Raw genomic sequence first — 18,523 nt, 5'->3', positions numbered from 1 at the left:
AGAGTCCCACACTCCAACCTCGATTCCACTTGAGTCTCGCAAGCAAAAGTTCACAAAGAGAGCATTTTGTTTTCAATTCATGGTTGCCAAGAGAGGCTCCCACGGTTTCTCTTTTAGTTGCTCTTTGAACTTCATAACTACATAACAGAATTTGTTGAAGCTGTTGCCATGTGGACCCCACTTCCAAAGAGCACACAAGAGCTAGGCCTTGGGCTGGGCCAGCAGTACAGATGAGGCCCTGCATCACAGTCGCTCCAACACTTTAAATTTCAACATAACCAAGAGATTCTGTGTTATCCATCAAAAGGGTTATGAGATTCTGAGTTGAGACCAGCTCAACCAATATCAGGAACTTAAAAACTTCTAGCCAACGACAAGACACTACTTTGCTTTATTCAAATGACAAACATTGAAGGATACAGATCCCCAAGAAAGTATCAACCAAAATAAGTTGTATTTTATTTCTTTTTGAATGCTTCAAGATGCATTAATGTCTTGAGCGTTAGATAATTACCGTGCACACCTCCAAACACTTTTAGGCAGAACCTAACATGAAAGTATCAAACTCCTTTTATCAATAATACCAGCAAAGCCCTTGTTAGTCGCCATCTGGAATGCCTTGTCTTCCATTAGCGCGGGAATGGATATGGTGGATTTGTCCTACACTGGTAATTCTCCATGTGATTCTCGGGGTAAGCTTGCATTTGGTTCTCCATGGATTTGTCCTACACTTGTATTTGGATGGAATCTAATCTCAGAAAATGGGCCTCTAGATCCTTTCAGCAAATTTTGGGACTCCATCTCCTTTGACATTAAAGGCAAGCTTGCTTCGGTTTCCTCTTGTTGCGTTGATTTCCCAAGGAACAGGCATATTGTTGTGTCTTGGGGTCAGCCCCTCTCCTTCTGCAGCCCTCTTCCTCCTGAGGATTGGGTTTTGCTTTATTTGTATTTTAGTTCTGTTGTTTGTTCTTTTTCCCTCTTTTCTATGGGCTCCTTGTATCTCCGTCACCTTTTGGTCATGAATTATTTATTCACCCCCCAAAAAAATACCAGCAAATATTCCTTCAGTTTCTTGCAAAAAGGACTAGCAGGAATTCAGCCCAACTAACAAGTATATCATTATTTACAGGACACCTTCCAAACTACAAGGAAAGCCATGATAAATAAGCATTAAGCAGCAGATCCTTACAAAACAAATTAAATCAGTAATTACCAGAACAATGCTCACCTTTGCCCATTCACAAAATGTTTCTGAGGAAGCTTTTGTGTGTTATAGTCAGTTATGGACGCATAACCTATAGTATTATTATGCTCAGGTAGTGAGAGAACCTGCCACGGAGAAAGCCACTTTGAAAAGTAAGAACATGAAAAATCACATTAACTAATCATACATATGCTACATCAGATCGAACGTAAACCGTGGTTTAGAAATTTATATGATCAAATACTTGCCAAGTAATTCTCTTTCACAATCTCTACAGTGGCCTTCACAGTCTGATGTACCTCCAAGTCCATAGATGACTCTCTTTTGCGTTTCTGGAAGGAGAATTAATGAAAGTTAGGCCCAGAGACATCAGGACGACAAAGAAGAAAAATATTTGACAGCGACTAAGATAATGATCCACAACTGCCTCAGCTATCCTGGGAACCCAATAAATCATCATACCTAAGGTCAAAAGATGAAAATATTAAAAAGTAAATAAATATATAAATAAGTGCTGAAACAATGTACTTCTACGCAATAGGGGTATTTAAGGGTTTTTTCCCCAATAGCCGATTCCTAGTTAGTATTCCTAATTAGAAACGGCAATGAGGGGTTTCCTAGTTAGAGTCCGAATATTTGTAACTCTTTTTTAATATAAATAAAGGACTTGGTGATCCTATTGATCACTCAAGCCTTCAGTTCTAGGGGCTGCTAACAAAAAGAAGTACCACAACAGAAAAATTCCGTTATTGGATAATGATGTGTTCAAATCTCATTCTTGACAAATTAATTTACCCGAACCAACTTAGCTGGGATAAGGCTGAGTGGAGTTGTATCACAGCCGAGGTAAAAAATGGTGGACAAAGAAAGAAGAAAAACTTAAGTTAATTCAGGATTCCATCCACTAAGGGAAATTATGTTCAGTACTCTTTATTCTCCTCAAGGGGAGGAGAGAGAGGATCAGGGAGATGGTTATTCTTTTTTTTTTTCCGGCCCGGGGGGGATCGGAAATAGGAATTTGCCCCAAAATGTACTAACTTATGTGAGTACAGCCATGGTATAATCATAACCCCACCGCCTATACGAGGTACACAAAAAAACAATACAGAAAAAGCCGATTTTTATTGCCAAAGCAATGTAACCCGGTGAGTCGCTGACGACCTTCTTGGGAGTCCGGCAGTTGGAAATGTCTTCCTTGATCGAATGAACAAGCTCTGGCTTAAGAGAGAAATCCACAAGCCGTTCTGCCACAGAAATGTCGAGAACAACAGCTCGAACAACAGAACCTATTCCTGCAGTTGTTCCACCTACTGCAAATAATATATTGTACTGGGAATGAGTCCTCAAAAAAAATACTAGTTATACGTTGAACAATTAAATTGTACAAAAAGTGCTTACAATGATAATGTGAAATAAATCCAAAAACATCATTATGCTCCTTAAAGCTAAGAACAACTCCAAAATCATTTGACTGATGAATCTCTCCCTCAACAATACTCCCAGTTTTAAAACTTTCCACCCAATTTGTATCAGTGACCACAGATTCTGACATTTGCAGTCTAGCAATCTGCACCAGAAGGTAAAAGAAATTAAGGAAAAAATTATAGGGCTAAATGATAAACCATAACAACTTTACCAAGGATCCATAAATAAGAATTATAAACATTACAACAATAAGGGTGTGTCACCACAGACAAAGGACTGCAAATGCAAAGAGGAACTGTTATACTATGCAACCAAGACAGTCAACAATATAAAACATGGACTTTCTAGCTGTTACAAAAAGAACAATTATGCGCTCAAAACTAGCATCAGCAAGAAGCCAGATTAAGAGTTAGCAATCTAAACTAAACGTAATGGAGCAGAACATTTAAAGTACTTCAGTTAGTATTAAACAACAGATCATTTTGGATTATGGGTTCGTTTACCCATACGAGATTTAATTTTTTATTTTGCAAATTTAGTGCCGAGACTTGCCCGACGAGCTCCCATCTATGAGAAATATTCAGCACACCATAGATCTAGAGCCGGGGTTGGTCATACCTGATCTTCCCATTTACACGTCTCAGCTCTACTGAGCATGCCAAGCTCAAGAGACAAGTTGAAAACTATTGAGGAAAAAATTCATTCAAGAATGATGCAGCTCCAAGTAGGAAGAAGAAGAAGAAATCCTGAACCTAGGACTTGATTAGCGAGCCGTAGAGTAGGTTTATTTGCTAGTATTCTCCATACTTAGCTTTATTTTTCTGTTTTTAGATTGAACTGGTTTAGAATTGGTTATATCCAATTGATTCAAGTGGTCCAATTTAAGTTAATTAGTTAATTAGTTCTTAACTTAAGTTAGTAGGGGTATCTTAGTCAATTTACTGTTTTAATTAGCTAAGTTAGATTTAAACCTCTCCCTTCCACAATTTTGTGAAGGAGAAGACTTTAATTTGTAGTAGGAATTGGCATTAGCCATATTATAAATATAATAAATCGTGGAGGCTCCCCCAAATTGAATTTTGAATAAAAAAAAAGACTGTTTGCTGCTGCCGATTGCTGCTACTGCTGCTCCTGCTACTTTGTAAGTGTATATGCTTGTGGATCTCAAGGTGGATAGGGTGGGTGGACTCCTGCGACTCCTTGCATCGAGAAGATCGGGAGGTTTCTTCAAATTTCAAGCTGCTGCCAGTGGATTCCTGCTGTAAGTTTGAATGATTAAATTCTGTTTTCCATTCATCCTCCCTCCCAATCGATTCCCCCTTTTATTTTTATTTGATTTTCCCCATAAACCCTAGTTTCCCCTACCACCATTTACACCCTAAAACTCTAAAATAGTCTAAAATCCCCACAGCCTGATTTCACCATTAGAACCAGCCCATATTTGGATCGAACCTTCCCCTCCCTGTTTAGTAAACTCGATCCCAAGCCCAGCCCTCACAGCCCACTTGAAACCCTAGTTTTGGTAGTTTTCCTAATTTCTAAAACCCGAAACCCTAACCCTAATTCTGCAGGAATTTTAAACTCATCCAAATCCCAATATTTTTATATCAAAATAATCCCGTAGACCTGCTGATCATTACCATATATTACATTCATCCCTAACCCTAGCCTAAACCCTAAATTTGCCCTAAACAGCCCCAAACTGCCCAATCAAACCAGCAGTCCTTTCTTAATCCTATTGCTTGGCCTCTAGTGGGATTTTGTCTCCTATCTAGAGCTACATTAACTTGGTATCAGAGCCATGGATGAACATGGCAATCCGGTGCACAACACAGTGCCGCCACACCCACCCGACCTTATGGCAGCAATGTTAGAGATGTTCAGAAAATTTACTGCTGACCAAAAGGCTACAACTGATGCAATCAAGACTAGATTGCAACATTTGGAAGGACAGAGAATCCCTCCTGATAGGGACAGCAACCTGCCCATAGAAGAAGACGGGTACCAACTCCATTCAGTGGTACAGAAGTTGCCTAACAGAGATGGGAGCACCAGAGATGACTACAGGGGTTATAGAGATGGACACATAGGTCACAGGGACAGATTCAGAGCTGACCGAGATGACAGGGATGGTAGAGATCAATACAGAGATCGTCGGGACAGACCTAGAGATGCCCGTGAGCCTTCCCGGGAACACAGAGATCACCACCGAGGCTACAGAAACAGAGATAGAGAAGACCGGGACAGAAATAGAGGTCGCCAACCTACTTTTGAGGAGTATATGAGGTCCTACTTCACTGGAGACCAGGGCACTAATCGGCGCTATACAAACAACCAAAAGGCGAAGCTTGAGCTGAAAGAATTCGATGGTCACCCTGACCCCCAGGTATTTTATGACTGGCTTGCTGCAATAGATGATTACTTCGACTGGTATGATCTGTCTGAAGAGAGGAAAATGAAGTTAGTCCGTGCTAAACTTGTCGGACCACCACGTGAGTGGTGGAGAATCATTGAAAGAGAGATGGACTTTAATGGTACTGCACCCTGCACTTGGGAAGACTTGAAATACGACCTGAGAAAGCAATACTTGCCAAGGCACTTCAGGTCTCAGCTACAGGATCAATTCAACTCCCTCCGCCAAGGAACCATGACTGTAACTAAGCACATGAGGCAATTCGATGCTCTTTCTTCTCGCATTGGCATTAGGAAGGAGGGCATCCAAATGCTTTCCCGGTTCAGGTTGGGTTTGTCAAGTGAGATCAACAGGGCAATTGGGGTGGTTGATGTTGCAGCCATTCAAGATTACTTTGAGAAGGTCTTGAAAGCAGAGGAGCTATTAGCTTCAAGTAAACAGCCGGGTTCTCCTTCCAAGCAGGCCTACATCAACACTAGCACCTCAAAACAAGGTTCCTCTATAGGCAGCACCTCTCGCCCTACTGTTCCCCCACGTGTGGATGATAAGGGCAAAGCTCCTATGGGCCAAAACGACCCTTTCACTTGTTATTACTGTCAAGACAAGGGGCATATTGCTAGGGACTGCCCACACAAGAAGAAGCCTATCAACGTGGCTAAAAAGGAAGAAGTTCAAGGTGAAGATGAAGACCAGGGCACACATCATATTCATGCACTCCCTTCTGATAATGAATATGATGTAGCTAATTATTTTGATGATGATGATGTACGAGGTGTTCATGTGGTACTTCAAGAGGTTGCTGCCCAGCCAGAGTTCCAGCATTCTTCATCCATCAAAGAGCTGTTGTCTGCATACAAGCTTGAACCATCCGCTGAAGATGAACTCAAGAAACTTGATCCTGATTTGGAAGACCAGTCTGTGATCTCCAGCCATTCATCGGAGATGAATGCTTTCAAGACGGGGAGAGTTGATGCAACTCCAAGTAGGAAGAAGAAGAAGAAGTCCTGAACCTAGGGCTTGATTAGGGAGCCGTAGAGTAGATTTATTTGCTAGTATTCTCCATACTTAGCTTTATTTTTCTGCTTTTAAACTGAACCAGTTTAGAATTGGTTATATCCAATTGGTTCAAGTGGTCCAATTTAAGTTAATTAGTTAATTAGTTCTTAACTTAAGTTAGTAGGGGTATCTTAGTCCATTTACTGTTTTAATTAGTTAAGTTAGATTTAAACCTCTCCCTTCCACGATTTTGTGAAGGAGAAGACTTCAATTTGTAGTAGGAATTCGCATTAGCCATATTATAAATATAATAAATCATAGAGGTTCCCCCACATTGAATTTTGAATAAAAAAAAAAGACTGTCTGCTGCTGCTGCTCCTGCTCCTTTGTGAGTGTATATCCTTGTGGATCTCAAGGTGGATAGGGTGGGCGGACTCTTGCGACTCCTTGCATCGAGAAGATCGGGAGATTTCTTCAAATTTCAAGCTGCTGCCGGTGGATTCCTGTTGTAAGTTTGAATGATTAAATTCTGTTTTCCATTCATCCTCCCTCCCAATCGATTCCCCCTTTTATTTTTATTTGATTTTCCCCATAAACCCTAGTTTCCCCTACCACCATTAACACCCTTAAACCCTAAAATAGTCTAAAATCCCCACAGCCTGATTTCACCATTAGGACCAGCCCATATTTGGATTGAACCTTCCCCTCCCTGTTTAGTAAACTCGATCCCAAGCCCAGCCCTCACAGCCCACTTGAAACCCTAGTTTTGGTTGTTTTCCTAATTTCTAAAACCCGAAACCCTAACCCTAATTCTACAGGAATTTTAAACTCATCCAAATCCCAATATTTTTATATCAAAATAATCTCCTAGACCTGCTGATCATTACCATATATCACATTCATCCCTAACCCTAGCCTAAACCCTAAATTTGCCCTAAACTGCCCCAAACTGCCCAATCAAACCAGCAGCCCTTTCTTAATCCTATTGCTTGGCCTCTAGTGGGATTTTGTCTCCTATCTAGAGCTACATTAAAGAAAGCATGAGCCCATGTGCCGTACCAGCCTTACTCACTACAAAAAAAGATGGATTGTGGTGCATGAGCATTGATAGCTGAACAATTAATAGAATCACCATCAAGTACAGATTTCTTATTCCTCGACTGATGACATGTTAGACACACTGACGGAGCAACAATCTTTTCCAAGATAGATCTTCAAAGTGGAAACCACCAGATTTGTGTCCGTCCGGGAGACGAATGGAAGACAGCTTTCAAAACAAAGGATAAACTGTAGTAATGGAAGGTCATGCCCTTTGGCCTTACAAATGCTCCTAGCACCTTTATCAGGGTTATGACACAGGTATTACATCCCTATATCGGTAAGTTCCTTGTTGTTCACTTTGACAACATCTTAATTTACAACAAAGAAAAGAAAGAACATTTAGACCACTTGAGGCGTGTTATGCGAGTTCTACGAGCTGAAAAACTCTAAATCAACCTCGAGATATGTTCGTTCATGTTTACCCAAGGTCGTCTTCCTTGGATTCATTGTGTCGTCAAGAGACGTAAAAGCTGAACCGGACAAGGTTCAAAGCATCATCAATTGGCCCATACCAGACACTCTTGCAAAGGTTTGAAGATTTTATGACTTAAAAACCCTCTGTCGGTGATTCATTAGAAGTGTCTAAGCTATCATGGAACCTATTACCAAGTGCATTAAGCAAAGCAAGGCCAAATTCCGGTGGACTCCAGCAGCTACTAAAGCCTTCATACTTATCAAAAGAAGCTGATGGAGGCTCCAATATCACAAATACCAGATTCCGATCGCACATTTGAAGTTGCCACAAATGGTTCTCACGCTGACATTGGTAATGTTCTTATATGAAGTGGTCACCTTAAGTGAAAAGTTAAATGATGAGAAAAGTAGGCACCCCACCTACGATCTTGAACTTTATGTGGTAGTACAAGTCCTGAAGCATTGGAGGCATTATTTAATAGGCAAGGAGTTTGAAATTTTTCCAATAATGAAATCCTAAGACATTTGCACTCGCAAAGAACGAAGCAATCGACATGCCAAATGGGTAGCATAATTTATTTCTGCCTTGAAGTATAGAGCTGGAAAAGAGAACCAAGTTGCTGATGCATAGAATAGTAAAGTGCTCAGCTTGAATACCTTTTTAGCCCAAGTCACAAGCCTTGATCATATCAAAGATGAGCACCTTCTTGACACTGATTTTACCAATGTTTATCAGATTTTACATAATGGAGGTACCGACTCAAAGTATTACTTACATGATGGTTTACCCTTTATAGGAACTTGCATATGCATCCCCAACAAATCCTTAAGGCAGTACTTTATTCGGGAGCTAAATGGAAGTGTATCGAGAGGACACTTTGGCAAGGATAAAACCTTATGTCAGATGGCTGATCTCTACTACTACCAATGTCTTCAAAGAGACATTCAATGAGCGAAATAAAACAAGGGATTATGTTACAGTTTGGCTTATTTTAACCCGAATCCGATTGTAGGTCCGGAACCCGAAGTCGTAGCCTCGTGTACCCTGTGGAACGTAGGTTGGGTGTTTGAGCGAGTAGACACGGAAGATGGAATCCTTGTATCATTACGTCACCTACCGGCAAAACGACACGTACCTCCCCCGTGCAATTGCAAAATTCACAAACAAATGTACAATTCTTGGTAAGCGATCCTAACCATGTTTGTAGATATTTGGGGCATGAAAACATTATTAGAAATGTGTTTATACGCGAAACCGCCAAAGCTCGAGGCGTTCCGACACTTGGACAGCATATAAAACACACTCTGGTGGATCCCTCTGGTCAACCACTTATATCAACCAGAGCAACTGTTACTGCAGATTTTTGTCTCGGGAGTGTGGGACCCAGTGCCTCAAGTCGGGGATCTTGCCGCCGCATCCCATTTAGCTTGTTGGAATGTTTCTCCAACAACGTTGGTATGTGGGACCCGCTTAACTAACCCTCGTACACTAAATCGGCCAATTAATTATTTTGGAATTAAATGGGATATAACCAAACTAACCCTCTAACCCACTATCTATATAAACAAAAACCCATCACTATTCACTCCTCTTCAACCCTAAACGATAGAAGCAGAGTGAAGAAGAGAGAAACTAAGAAAAAGAAGAAGAAGAAGAAGAGAAGAGGAAAGCTTTGGAGACCAAATTCTGGATGAGGTAAGAGATCCATCATCCACTCCTCCCTCCATCTCATCCTAACTGTTCTTCCCATCAACTCCTCTCTGAAATCTGTTTGTAAATTCCGTCCAGCTTCTATATACATGAATCAAGTGAGAAATCCATCCAATTATCTCTAAGCAGCAACTACTATAAGGTAACTTCTACCCCTTTTCATGAATCTTTCATTGATTCTCCTTCCTTACCATGATTCTTGTGCCAAAGCCATCTCTGATTTGGGAATCTAAACACCCAGCTTCATGTGTGTGGATTTACTTGGAAGATTGCTTAATTTGGTCAAATCTTCTTCATGCATGTTTAATTCTATTAGGAGGCTTCACTGTGGTCATAGTTTGAAGGTATTACTATCAGTTAGCACCCTGTTAGGCTTAACCATGCTTTATAAATTAATTTCCAGCCATGCTTAGTTAGTTTGATTCATGTAAAACTCAGATTCTACCATGCATGATTGAAACCATGAAGTTGGAACCCAAACTCATTGCATGCACCCAATCCCAACCCCAATTCACCAAATTGCCCATCTCCCTAGCCCATTTTGAGTCACAAGAACTCAATCCCATATGTGAGAATCATGCCTGATGTCGATTGGAGAAAACCAACCTAAAACCCCCTTCTAAACTCTGTTTTCCTTTTTAATTTCGTTTACTGTTTGTCTCTGGTGGAAGTCACTGGTCAACAAGAGACACAGACCAGTGTTATTGTCAGGTGTTTTCTTAACTCCAAACCTATTCTAAATTAACCCTAACCTATCTTGAGACTTCAATAACATTAGGATACCACCTAACGTATATGTTTAGTTGATAAATATTAAGACCTAACTCTTGGGTCATCGAACCTACCGGCAATCGATTCATGAACTAACCCGGCATCGCAAATCAACCATAACAAGTAAGTGGGGATAGACTTGATTTATTTTGGGAATGTTTATTTCATTTAGACTGTTTGTTAGGGATCATATGCATGAATGAATGCTGTCTTTATTTGGAAATGACCTATTGGTTGATTGTTTATGGCTTATGGATACGGAACTGTGGATTATTGAAGTGATGTGGAATGGTTTGAAATGTGAATATTGTGTTAGAATAGATGTCGTAGTTGGATTGGAAACAAGAGGTATGGTGTGCCGTAGTATGGGATGCGGGAGCACTGTACATCTCGTATTATGCCATTTAGATTGCATATGGCTAGGAATGTCACTCCCTGGTGCTACGACCCTTACCAACAGCGGTCTACGTGTTGGATAGTCCTCCCTGGGGAAACCAGCGTTACCAATGGAGGTACTGGGAACGACGATTTCCGACTGATGACCGGAACTGTGGTAGATGACTAAATCTTAGGGGTTTGCTAGGTAAACCAGCGTTACCAATGGAGGTACTGGGACCGGCGATGTCCGATTGAGGACCAGGACCAGCAGGCTCCCAGCGCAACTCGGGTTTGACATCGCCAACGAAGGGGATGCTACCTAGGGTGTTGCTGTAGCACAAGCTTAGAGACTTAGACATTTTTGTGCATGTGCTTGTGTGTGGTTTACTAGTTTAACCTTTACTTGCTGGGCTCGGTGGAGCTCATCCATGTGGAATATTTTCTTTTAAATGATCTTGCATGTGGATGCGATGGTGGCGGGGAGGATTAATTGGACAACAGGGATGACGTGGTGTTATATTTTTGTTTTCTTTTGTTTAACACTATCTTTTTGGTGGAGTTTCCACAGTAAATATTTGGAATAGTTGCTCTTTGGCCGTTGGTTGTAAACCTTGGGCTATCGGCTGTTTGGGACTTTAATGTAAATAATGTACATAAATTTATGGACTTTTACTTTCCGTGCACTCTGATCAAGGAAACACTTGTTATCTCGATATTATGTTGTGCTTGTGACGTGTATATACTGCATCTGAATCCTGGAGGTCTTTTAATACTTCGGGTATTCGGGTCACTAGCCGAATCCTCCCAGGGGGTGAGTTCGGGGTGTGACAGATTATCCCCCCTGCCTATCTGTACCTCATGCACCGTTGCTACATATCAGCACGTACTTCATGCTTGGCTTACTCTTACTCGAGAGAAGCACAATTCCAAATTTGTGGTGGCAAACAGATTCTCAAAGATGAGTCACTTCATACCATATTGGAAAACTTATGATGCAAGCCACATAGCCATATTCTTCAAAGAGGTGGTGGATTCCATGGACTGCTGGAAACTATTGTCTCCGATCATGATGTAAAGTTGTGAATCGAAGTCTTGGCAACTTTTTACAATGTCGAAGGTGCGCGACCTGTGGTGCGATTGATGGAACTTATGTAAAGAGAATTTAGCATTGTCAAGTATCGATGGTCAAGTCTTCTCATAGTCTCATATGAGACATTGTAAAAAGTTGCCAAAACTTCGATTCATAACTTTTGACTGTCCATCTGTCTGTTGATCAAAGGTTGTAGAAAACTGTTGCTTTGTATTTGTTTTCATCTATAGAGTTTTCCAAAAGGGAGAGCAGGAAAAAGGGGGGGAGGGGAATACACAGGGATAAGAGGGTGGGGAACTATACAAAAAAAGGCCCTAGGAGGGGCCCAAAGAACAAAGAAGAGAAATTGATAAACCTCGGGTAACAACAATATGCCTGTTCCTTGGGGAGTCAACAATTGAACGATGAGGTAACAAGTATATCTTAGAGCTAACATCAAAAAAGATGGCATTCCAAATCATGTCAAGAGAGCAGGAGTAGGAAGTCCATCTTCGAAGATTGCTGATGTAGTCCTCGGTAGGAGTAGTCCCACTAGGAGCCAGGGTAATAGGGCCACACACAAAGGCTGCTGGTTTGGGACAGCTTAGGCTAAATAGGGCAGAAATTAGGGTTAGGGTTAACTAATGGTAATAGGGTTTATAGGGTTTTAATATGCAGGTTTTAAGGGTCTTAATAAACTAGGTTTGATTAGGTTTGAATAAGTTTTTAAAATTCCAGAAATTTAGGTTTAGGGTTTCGGTTTTAGGTTTTAGATTCTAGGCTGGAACTAGGGTTTTAAGATGGAAGTTTGGGATCAGGTTTTGGTCGAGTTTCCCAATGAGGGCGAAGCACATTCGATCAGCATATGGAGGGGAATTGATGGTCAGAAGTGACTGATCTGGGAATCCTAGGGTTTTGGGGTTTTAGAGGGCTGAGGGGATTAGGGTTTAGAGTTGTAAGTTGGGGCTGAGATGGCAGTCGAGTGGAGGGTCTGCTGTGATGGATCTGTGGTTAGATTTTGGAGGAGAACTGATGGAGGATAATGGCTGGACAGACTTATGGTAGCTAGGGTTTAAGGGAATCGATTGGGAGGGTGTAGGTCTAGGTTAGAAGGTGAGAAACAGCAAGGTAGTTGCAGGAAATTTAAATAACTTACTTGTTTTGCAGGGGATCTGAAAACAGCAAGTAGAAACAGCTTGTAGAAGAAAAAGGACCTCCCGATCTACAAGATGCAAGGAGTCGCCGGAGTCCACCAGCCCTCACCTTGATATTACTCACAAGGCAGCCTCGATATTACCCACAAGGCAGTTCTCTGAGAAGAGCCGCAGCAGCAGCAAAAGCTAACAGCAGGAAACGAAAATTTTTAAACATAAACTTGGTGGGGGAGCCTCTCCCACATTTCTTATTAAATAAGAGGCCAAAAGGCCTATTCCTAAATCTATTACAATTTAAATCTCCCACTTAAATCGTGGAGAGGTGGACCAATTTTAAAACAAATTAAAAACTTAAAAGAAAAGACTCTTCTACCCCTAATGACTTAAAAACAACTTAAACTACTTAAAATAAAGAAGATTCCCTACTAGCCAATAGGATATAAGAACCTCTTAGCCAATAGGATCACTTCACTTAAATTAGAGCAATTGAACCAATTGGATGCAACCAATTTAACCCGGTTCAATTAAAAACACAAAATAAAAACTAAGTATGGAAATAAACTAAACTAAACTAAGGCTCCTACTGAAACCCTAGGCTTAGGGTGGCTTCTTCAATTTGAGGAGGCTAGGATCTACATCAATTGCGCTCCATCCAAATATGAGAAATAGTAGCACCGAACACAAGCTTGCCGACCACATCACATATAGTACTACCGAAGAACGTCATATCCTTCCAAAGCCACTCCCTATTGAAAAGGAGGGGTCTCCTACTACAGGGCCAAGAGGATAAGGCTTTTTCCCAAACTAAATAGGCAAAAGGGCAAGAGAAAAAGAGATGGTAAATGTCCTCAAAGCCTTTCCAACAAAGGGTAAATGAAGGGGAAACAGAAAGGTGGCGGTGCAGAAGGAAATCTTGGATGGGAAGGCTTTGGGTAAAGACTCTCCAGACAAGGAAACAGTGACAGGGGATGTGACCTTTAAACCACACCAAATTGTACCAAGGGACAAGGGGGTCACTATGTCTAACAAAGTTCCAAGCCGATCTAGAGCTGAAAAGGCCATTAGGGGATGGAAGTCAAAGGATCAGGTCAGAGAATCAGGGATGGGGGAAAGGGAGGCCCAGACCAGGGAGAGGCTCGAGAGAGGGGGGAAGAGCGGGGGACCAAGAGCTATGGGAGATAATTGAACAGAACTTAGCGGATTTTGGAATACCCAAGGAGTAGACCGAACGGGCACCTACAACTGAAAGGAGAACTCCTAGGGGATGCCAATGGTCAAGCCAGAGGAAGGTAGAATTCCCATCAGCAATCTTGGAAATGGTGCAATGGTTAGGTTGCTCCATTGTGACTAAGTGGGTCACGAGTTCCAGCCTCTGGAAACAGCCTCTCTGCAAAGCAGGGGTAAAGTTGCGTACATTAAGACCCTCCCTAGACCCCGCAGTGGTGGGAGCCTCGTGCACTGGGTATGCCCCTTTTTTTTTAATCTTGGAAATGGTAACTCGAAGGGCAAGGGGGCGAAGGTGGAGGATTTTGCGCCAGACCCAGGAAGAAACAGCAGGAATAAAAGCTGTCCAGATTGACTCAGATTTAAGAAGGTAGGAATAGACCAAATCAATCCAACTTTGGTGTTATCTGACCAGTATTTTTTTAGCTATTTGTTGTTGCTAAATCTGTGTCCTTGCATTCAATGTTTATTCCTCCAACGACAACCATCGATCCAACCCATGGATCACCATCAAACTTTGGGGTACTATTCCTCTACCCTAGCTGTCCATGTGACCAGAACTTGGGCTTGATCTGAGCCCTGGTTCCATACCCATCAGTCCTCTTTTATTGCTGAAATTTATATCCTACAGTCCTGCTTGAGGGTTGGGTTGACTACTTTATGTTTTAGTAAGTCTAGCCACATTACTTTCTCACCACTTCTCCTAGAGCCATTTTAGGGCCTACCACTTGCTCGTTTAGCTTCCTCCAATCTGAATCAATTCACCCCTCTGTACTGGAGCATTCAAAGACCTCCGTTGCATGTGTCCATGCCACCTCAAACGACTTTCTCACAACTTAACACGCATCGGAGCTACCTACTTTTAAATTAGCTCTAATTTTACATTCCTTATTATATCTTTTCTAGTTTTACCACTCATCCATCTCACATCCTCATCTCAGCTACACGAAGGCCCATAGCATCTATCCATGGATCAATAAATGTGGACTTTCTAAGTCCAATGGGGCAGTCTTGACTGCACCACCATTATTAGAAGCAACCCATCAAGACACATCATAGTTGTCATGGCGCCGCCATGGCGTCCTAGCGCTGGGAGAGGTGGCATATCGAGCTACGCCATGGTGGATGTAAATATATCGTTCGATATGGCTTCCATGGCGTCGCCATGGACGCCATACCACGATATGTTGGCATATCGGTCGATATTTGTACATATAAAAGTTAGATTTAAATTTTTTTTTTTTAAACCATTTAATAGCTTAGATGCTTTGCTCCAAATCACACACACTGAAGAAAGACTATTGCTATCAAGCTTCAGTAAACAGGTTAGCCTATCATTTGATTTTTACTATTGCTTTCAATTATTTGACAGGTTAATCTATATTTTCAATTTTTCATACTTTCATATACACTAATGGATATTAGTTACACTTTAATGAATTAAACCATAGTGGCATAGTATATTAGTAGTAGTGTAGTACACTTTCATGTTGATTTTTGATGTTATAGGACATATATTATAGCATACTAAATGACATTAAAAATACAGAAAATAAAAAATTAAACATGGTCGACATGCTCGCCATGGCGGGCGACATGTCGATATATCAACATGACACCCTTCCACCGACTTGGATCGCCGTGACGCCGTGACAACTATGAGACACATAGCCCTTGGCTTTCAAAATTGCATGATCAGCAGGCTCCTTGTATCAAAAAATAGTCCCTTTCTCTCCATATACTCCGAAGAACACCTTCTGGACAAATTCCTATAATCAGTTGCCTTTCCTTTTAAATTTTAGATCCTCCCAACATACCAGCAGGTTTTCAAAGGCATAGATCAGCTAATATTGAGCTCCCACATAACTCCCTAAGAAACGTCTTGCAGAAAAATGCACTCTAGCCTATCATTGCTCACTCACCAACAGCAGCAACACAGAAATTGGAAACATTTGGCTTAATGAAGGGTCCACCCCGAAACCAAGGGGGTATTAACTAACAGCTGAGTCCTCTCCGAACAGCAGGAGATAGTTGCCCATCATTAAGCTCACCAACTTCACTTGCCTCTATGGCGGGCTTGCTCCAGGCAGGTTCGAATCACTTACAATACACGGCTCTACGAAGGAAGGGGTTGGGTTAGGAATGTTTTCAATATTATTCTTTTCCTCTTTGTCGAGACGAAAAAGGAACCCAGCAACCAAGTAACGACTTAGCTAGCTGATCTACGACCACTCTCTCCAGGTGGACGAGCTGCTCGTAGATCACCTGATTTACAACCACTCTGCGGTCGAGCTGATCGTAGAACGCCGTTGCGCTAACGCAGCAAGAAAAGCGCTAATGCCCCAACTATAAACGGATGTGCTAACGCGTCAAAGAAATCTAATGTGTCTTAGTAATAGGTTTGTGATTCTCATTGATTGGAGTAACCATATATATTCTGCCTTCTACATGCTTGCCAAAATTCCTATAAGAGTTACTAAACTGTAAGTTTCAATATTTAAAGTAAGCCATGAATACTATTCTACTAAATCTTAATAATAAAAATATACTAAGCCTGAAAATTACCATATAAAAAGTTATTTGTGGTATTATATCGCAGGTATCCATAGTAAGCGTCATTGTTTACATTTGATTAGTCTATCTTAGGATAGTTCCACGACATCCAGAAGCAAAAGTGGGAATATCCTTATTTCTATTTTCATTTTCAGTTATATTAAATTTTTCGTATTGCATTTTTTTCCTCTCCTCCGGGGGGGTTATAACGAAAGAGACCTCCATTACTCTTAAAAGAGGCCATATAGACCTACATGCAGCTCTCAACTCAACTCAGCCTTATCCCAACCAAAAGGGGCCACCAACATGGATCCTCTTTCAGCAATCAACTCTATTCAAAGCGTACACATTGTCACATTAACATCCTAAACTGCATGTCTTTCCTCACTTCTTCTCCAAGAGTCATTTTAGACCTACCGGTCTTTTTTAGTTCCTCCAATCTGAATCATATCACTCCTCCTTACCAGAGAATTCAAAGTTATCTGTTGCAGATGCCCATACCACCTCAAACGACACATACTGCTCTATACATCGAAACAAAAAATACAGCCATCAAAGATCATTATATTTTAATGTCCAAATTATTCCATGACTTGCAGCTCATACCATCCCTGTATGCCTACAAATCCTTTAGCTTAAAGTTTCTGAGACTACAAACACAGGTTGTCAAAGTAATATAAAAAAAACAATTGGTCCTTTACAAAGCCCCGTAAGACCCTTGTCCCCCAAAAAAAGTGTGCCCAGACTGATTTTCAGAAGTTTTTTTTGTTTTTACTAACGAGGGTGTCAGGACCTTCGGCCCGACTAGTCCCCCCCCCAGGCAGTGCATATGTCCCTACACACGCGTACCGGGTAAACACCAGATCCTATGAGAACCATAGAAACCGTGGGCCTGGCCCCAAGGGAGTAAGGGGAGCCGAACTCAGGATCCACGGTTATCAAAGTAATATAAACAATCTTGCATGCTCTACAGTTTTTTTCATAATTATAATATACCACAAAAAACAATCCAAAAGCTTCCTTTTTTTTTTTCCTTTTTAAGGCCAACGACACATCAAATATAAGCAAAAGAAAACAATTAACAGCAGAAAAAACAACATTGTGAACATGATGTCGATAGTTTCTATGCAAAGGGCTTCAATTATTTTACCTTCTCTTCCAATAGAAAATATCCTTGAATTAAAGATGCATCTGTTGAATAGCAAGATGACTGCTTCAAAGAAAGTGTTATTCTACCCATTTCATTATTAACCTGGGAGAAAAAAGAAAGAGGTAATAATGCTGCCTATATTTCTCAAAGACAAGAATTCATTCACAACATTTGCAATTTATCGTAGTCCACTGACATTGACTATTTTACTGCGAACAGATTGCCCGATGTAAAATGCTTCCGAGAGATTGACCCTTTCAGAATCGGTGGCCTTCAAAACAGTAAAAGACGGTTTAGTTAAAAACAACATCTACAAGAGAGTATCTGTTGAAAGATGTAAAAATCCTTACTTTATTTTTGGGTGAGAAACCAGTCAAGCGTCCAAGAAAGCGGACAAAGCATCCAGTTTCAATTAAATTGCAGACATAACCCTGATTTAGTCAAATGAATTCAACTAATCACTAATATACAGTTTAGCATTGGCTGGTAAGCAAGCAAGATTTAAACCCAAAAAAGAATGTCTGCTCCCTTAAAAACCTTTTAAATATTGACATAGAAATAGAAGTTAGATATTCTTACATGAACCACTGAATTAGGATGAATCTCAGCAAGATCAAGAGGAATCTGTTTGGCAGAGTTAATAAGAGAATATTTTGCAGAGAGTATCAAGCTGTTGCCATCAACATCTGCAAATTGACCCAAGAAGAATATGTTTAAAAAAATTCAAAATTTGCAACTAGGGAAGTTAGCATTATGTAAATAAACAAATTTCGACTAGCTTTCGGGAGATAGGTTAGGGAAAATTGCATTAGCAGTACTGAAGGAAAGATAAGATTAAGAGAATAAACTAGAGAAAGAGAGAAGACCAATAGAAAGAAAGAAAGAGGGGATAGAAAGATAATCTTGGCTCAAAATCTAATGGTTAGAACTCCAATTGTACACAACACAAGAGTGAAAAGA

The 18,523-nt window shown here is 40.9% G+C and overlaps 1 protein-coding gene across 1 annotated transcript in view; it reads right to left on the bottom strand.

The window, feature by feature from the left end:
* The window catches only part of LOC122641994 (rRNA biogenesis protein RRP5), a 93,615-nt gene that overhangs the window by 33,824 nt on the left and 41,268 nt on the right, over nucleotides 1-18,523 (bottom strand). Inside the window, exons 19-26 of the mRNA XM_043835365.1 lie at nucleotides 18,143-18,249; nucleotides 17,914-17,994; nucleotides 17,760-17,834; nucleotides 17,564-17,665; nucleotides 2,603-2,771; nucleotides 2,366-2,514; nucleotides 1,453-1,536; nucleotides 1,229-1,329 (exon numbers count right to left, since the gene is read on the bottom strand). Coding sequence (XP_043691300.1) covers nucleotides 1,229-1,329; nucleotides 1,453-1,536; nucleotides 2,366-2,514; nucleotides 2,603-2,771; nucleotides 17,564-17,665; nucleotides 17,760-17,834; nucleotides 17,914-17,994; nucleotides 18,143-18,249 — 868 coding nt within the window. The remainder of the gene's footprint in view (nucleotides 1-1,228; nucleotides 1,330-1,452; nucleotides 1,537-2,365; nucleotides 2,515-2,602; nucleotides 2,772-17,563; nucleotides 17,666-17,759; nucleotides 17,835-17,913; nucleotides 17,995-18,142; nucleotides 18,250-18,523) is intronic.

Source organism: Telopea speciosissima, chromosome 10 (genome assembly GCF_018873765.1).
Source record: "Telopea speciosissima isolate NSW1024214 ecotype Mountain lineage chromosome 10, Tspe_v1, whole genome shotgun sequence".
In the NCBI taxonomy this organism is placed as follows: Eukaryota; Viridiplantae; Streptophyta; class Magnoliopsida; order Proteales; family Proteaceae; genus Telopea; species Telopea speciosissima.
The sequence above is the reverse complement of the archived record's forward strand: the minus strand, read 5'-3'. Positions and strand labels throughout refer to the sequence as shown.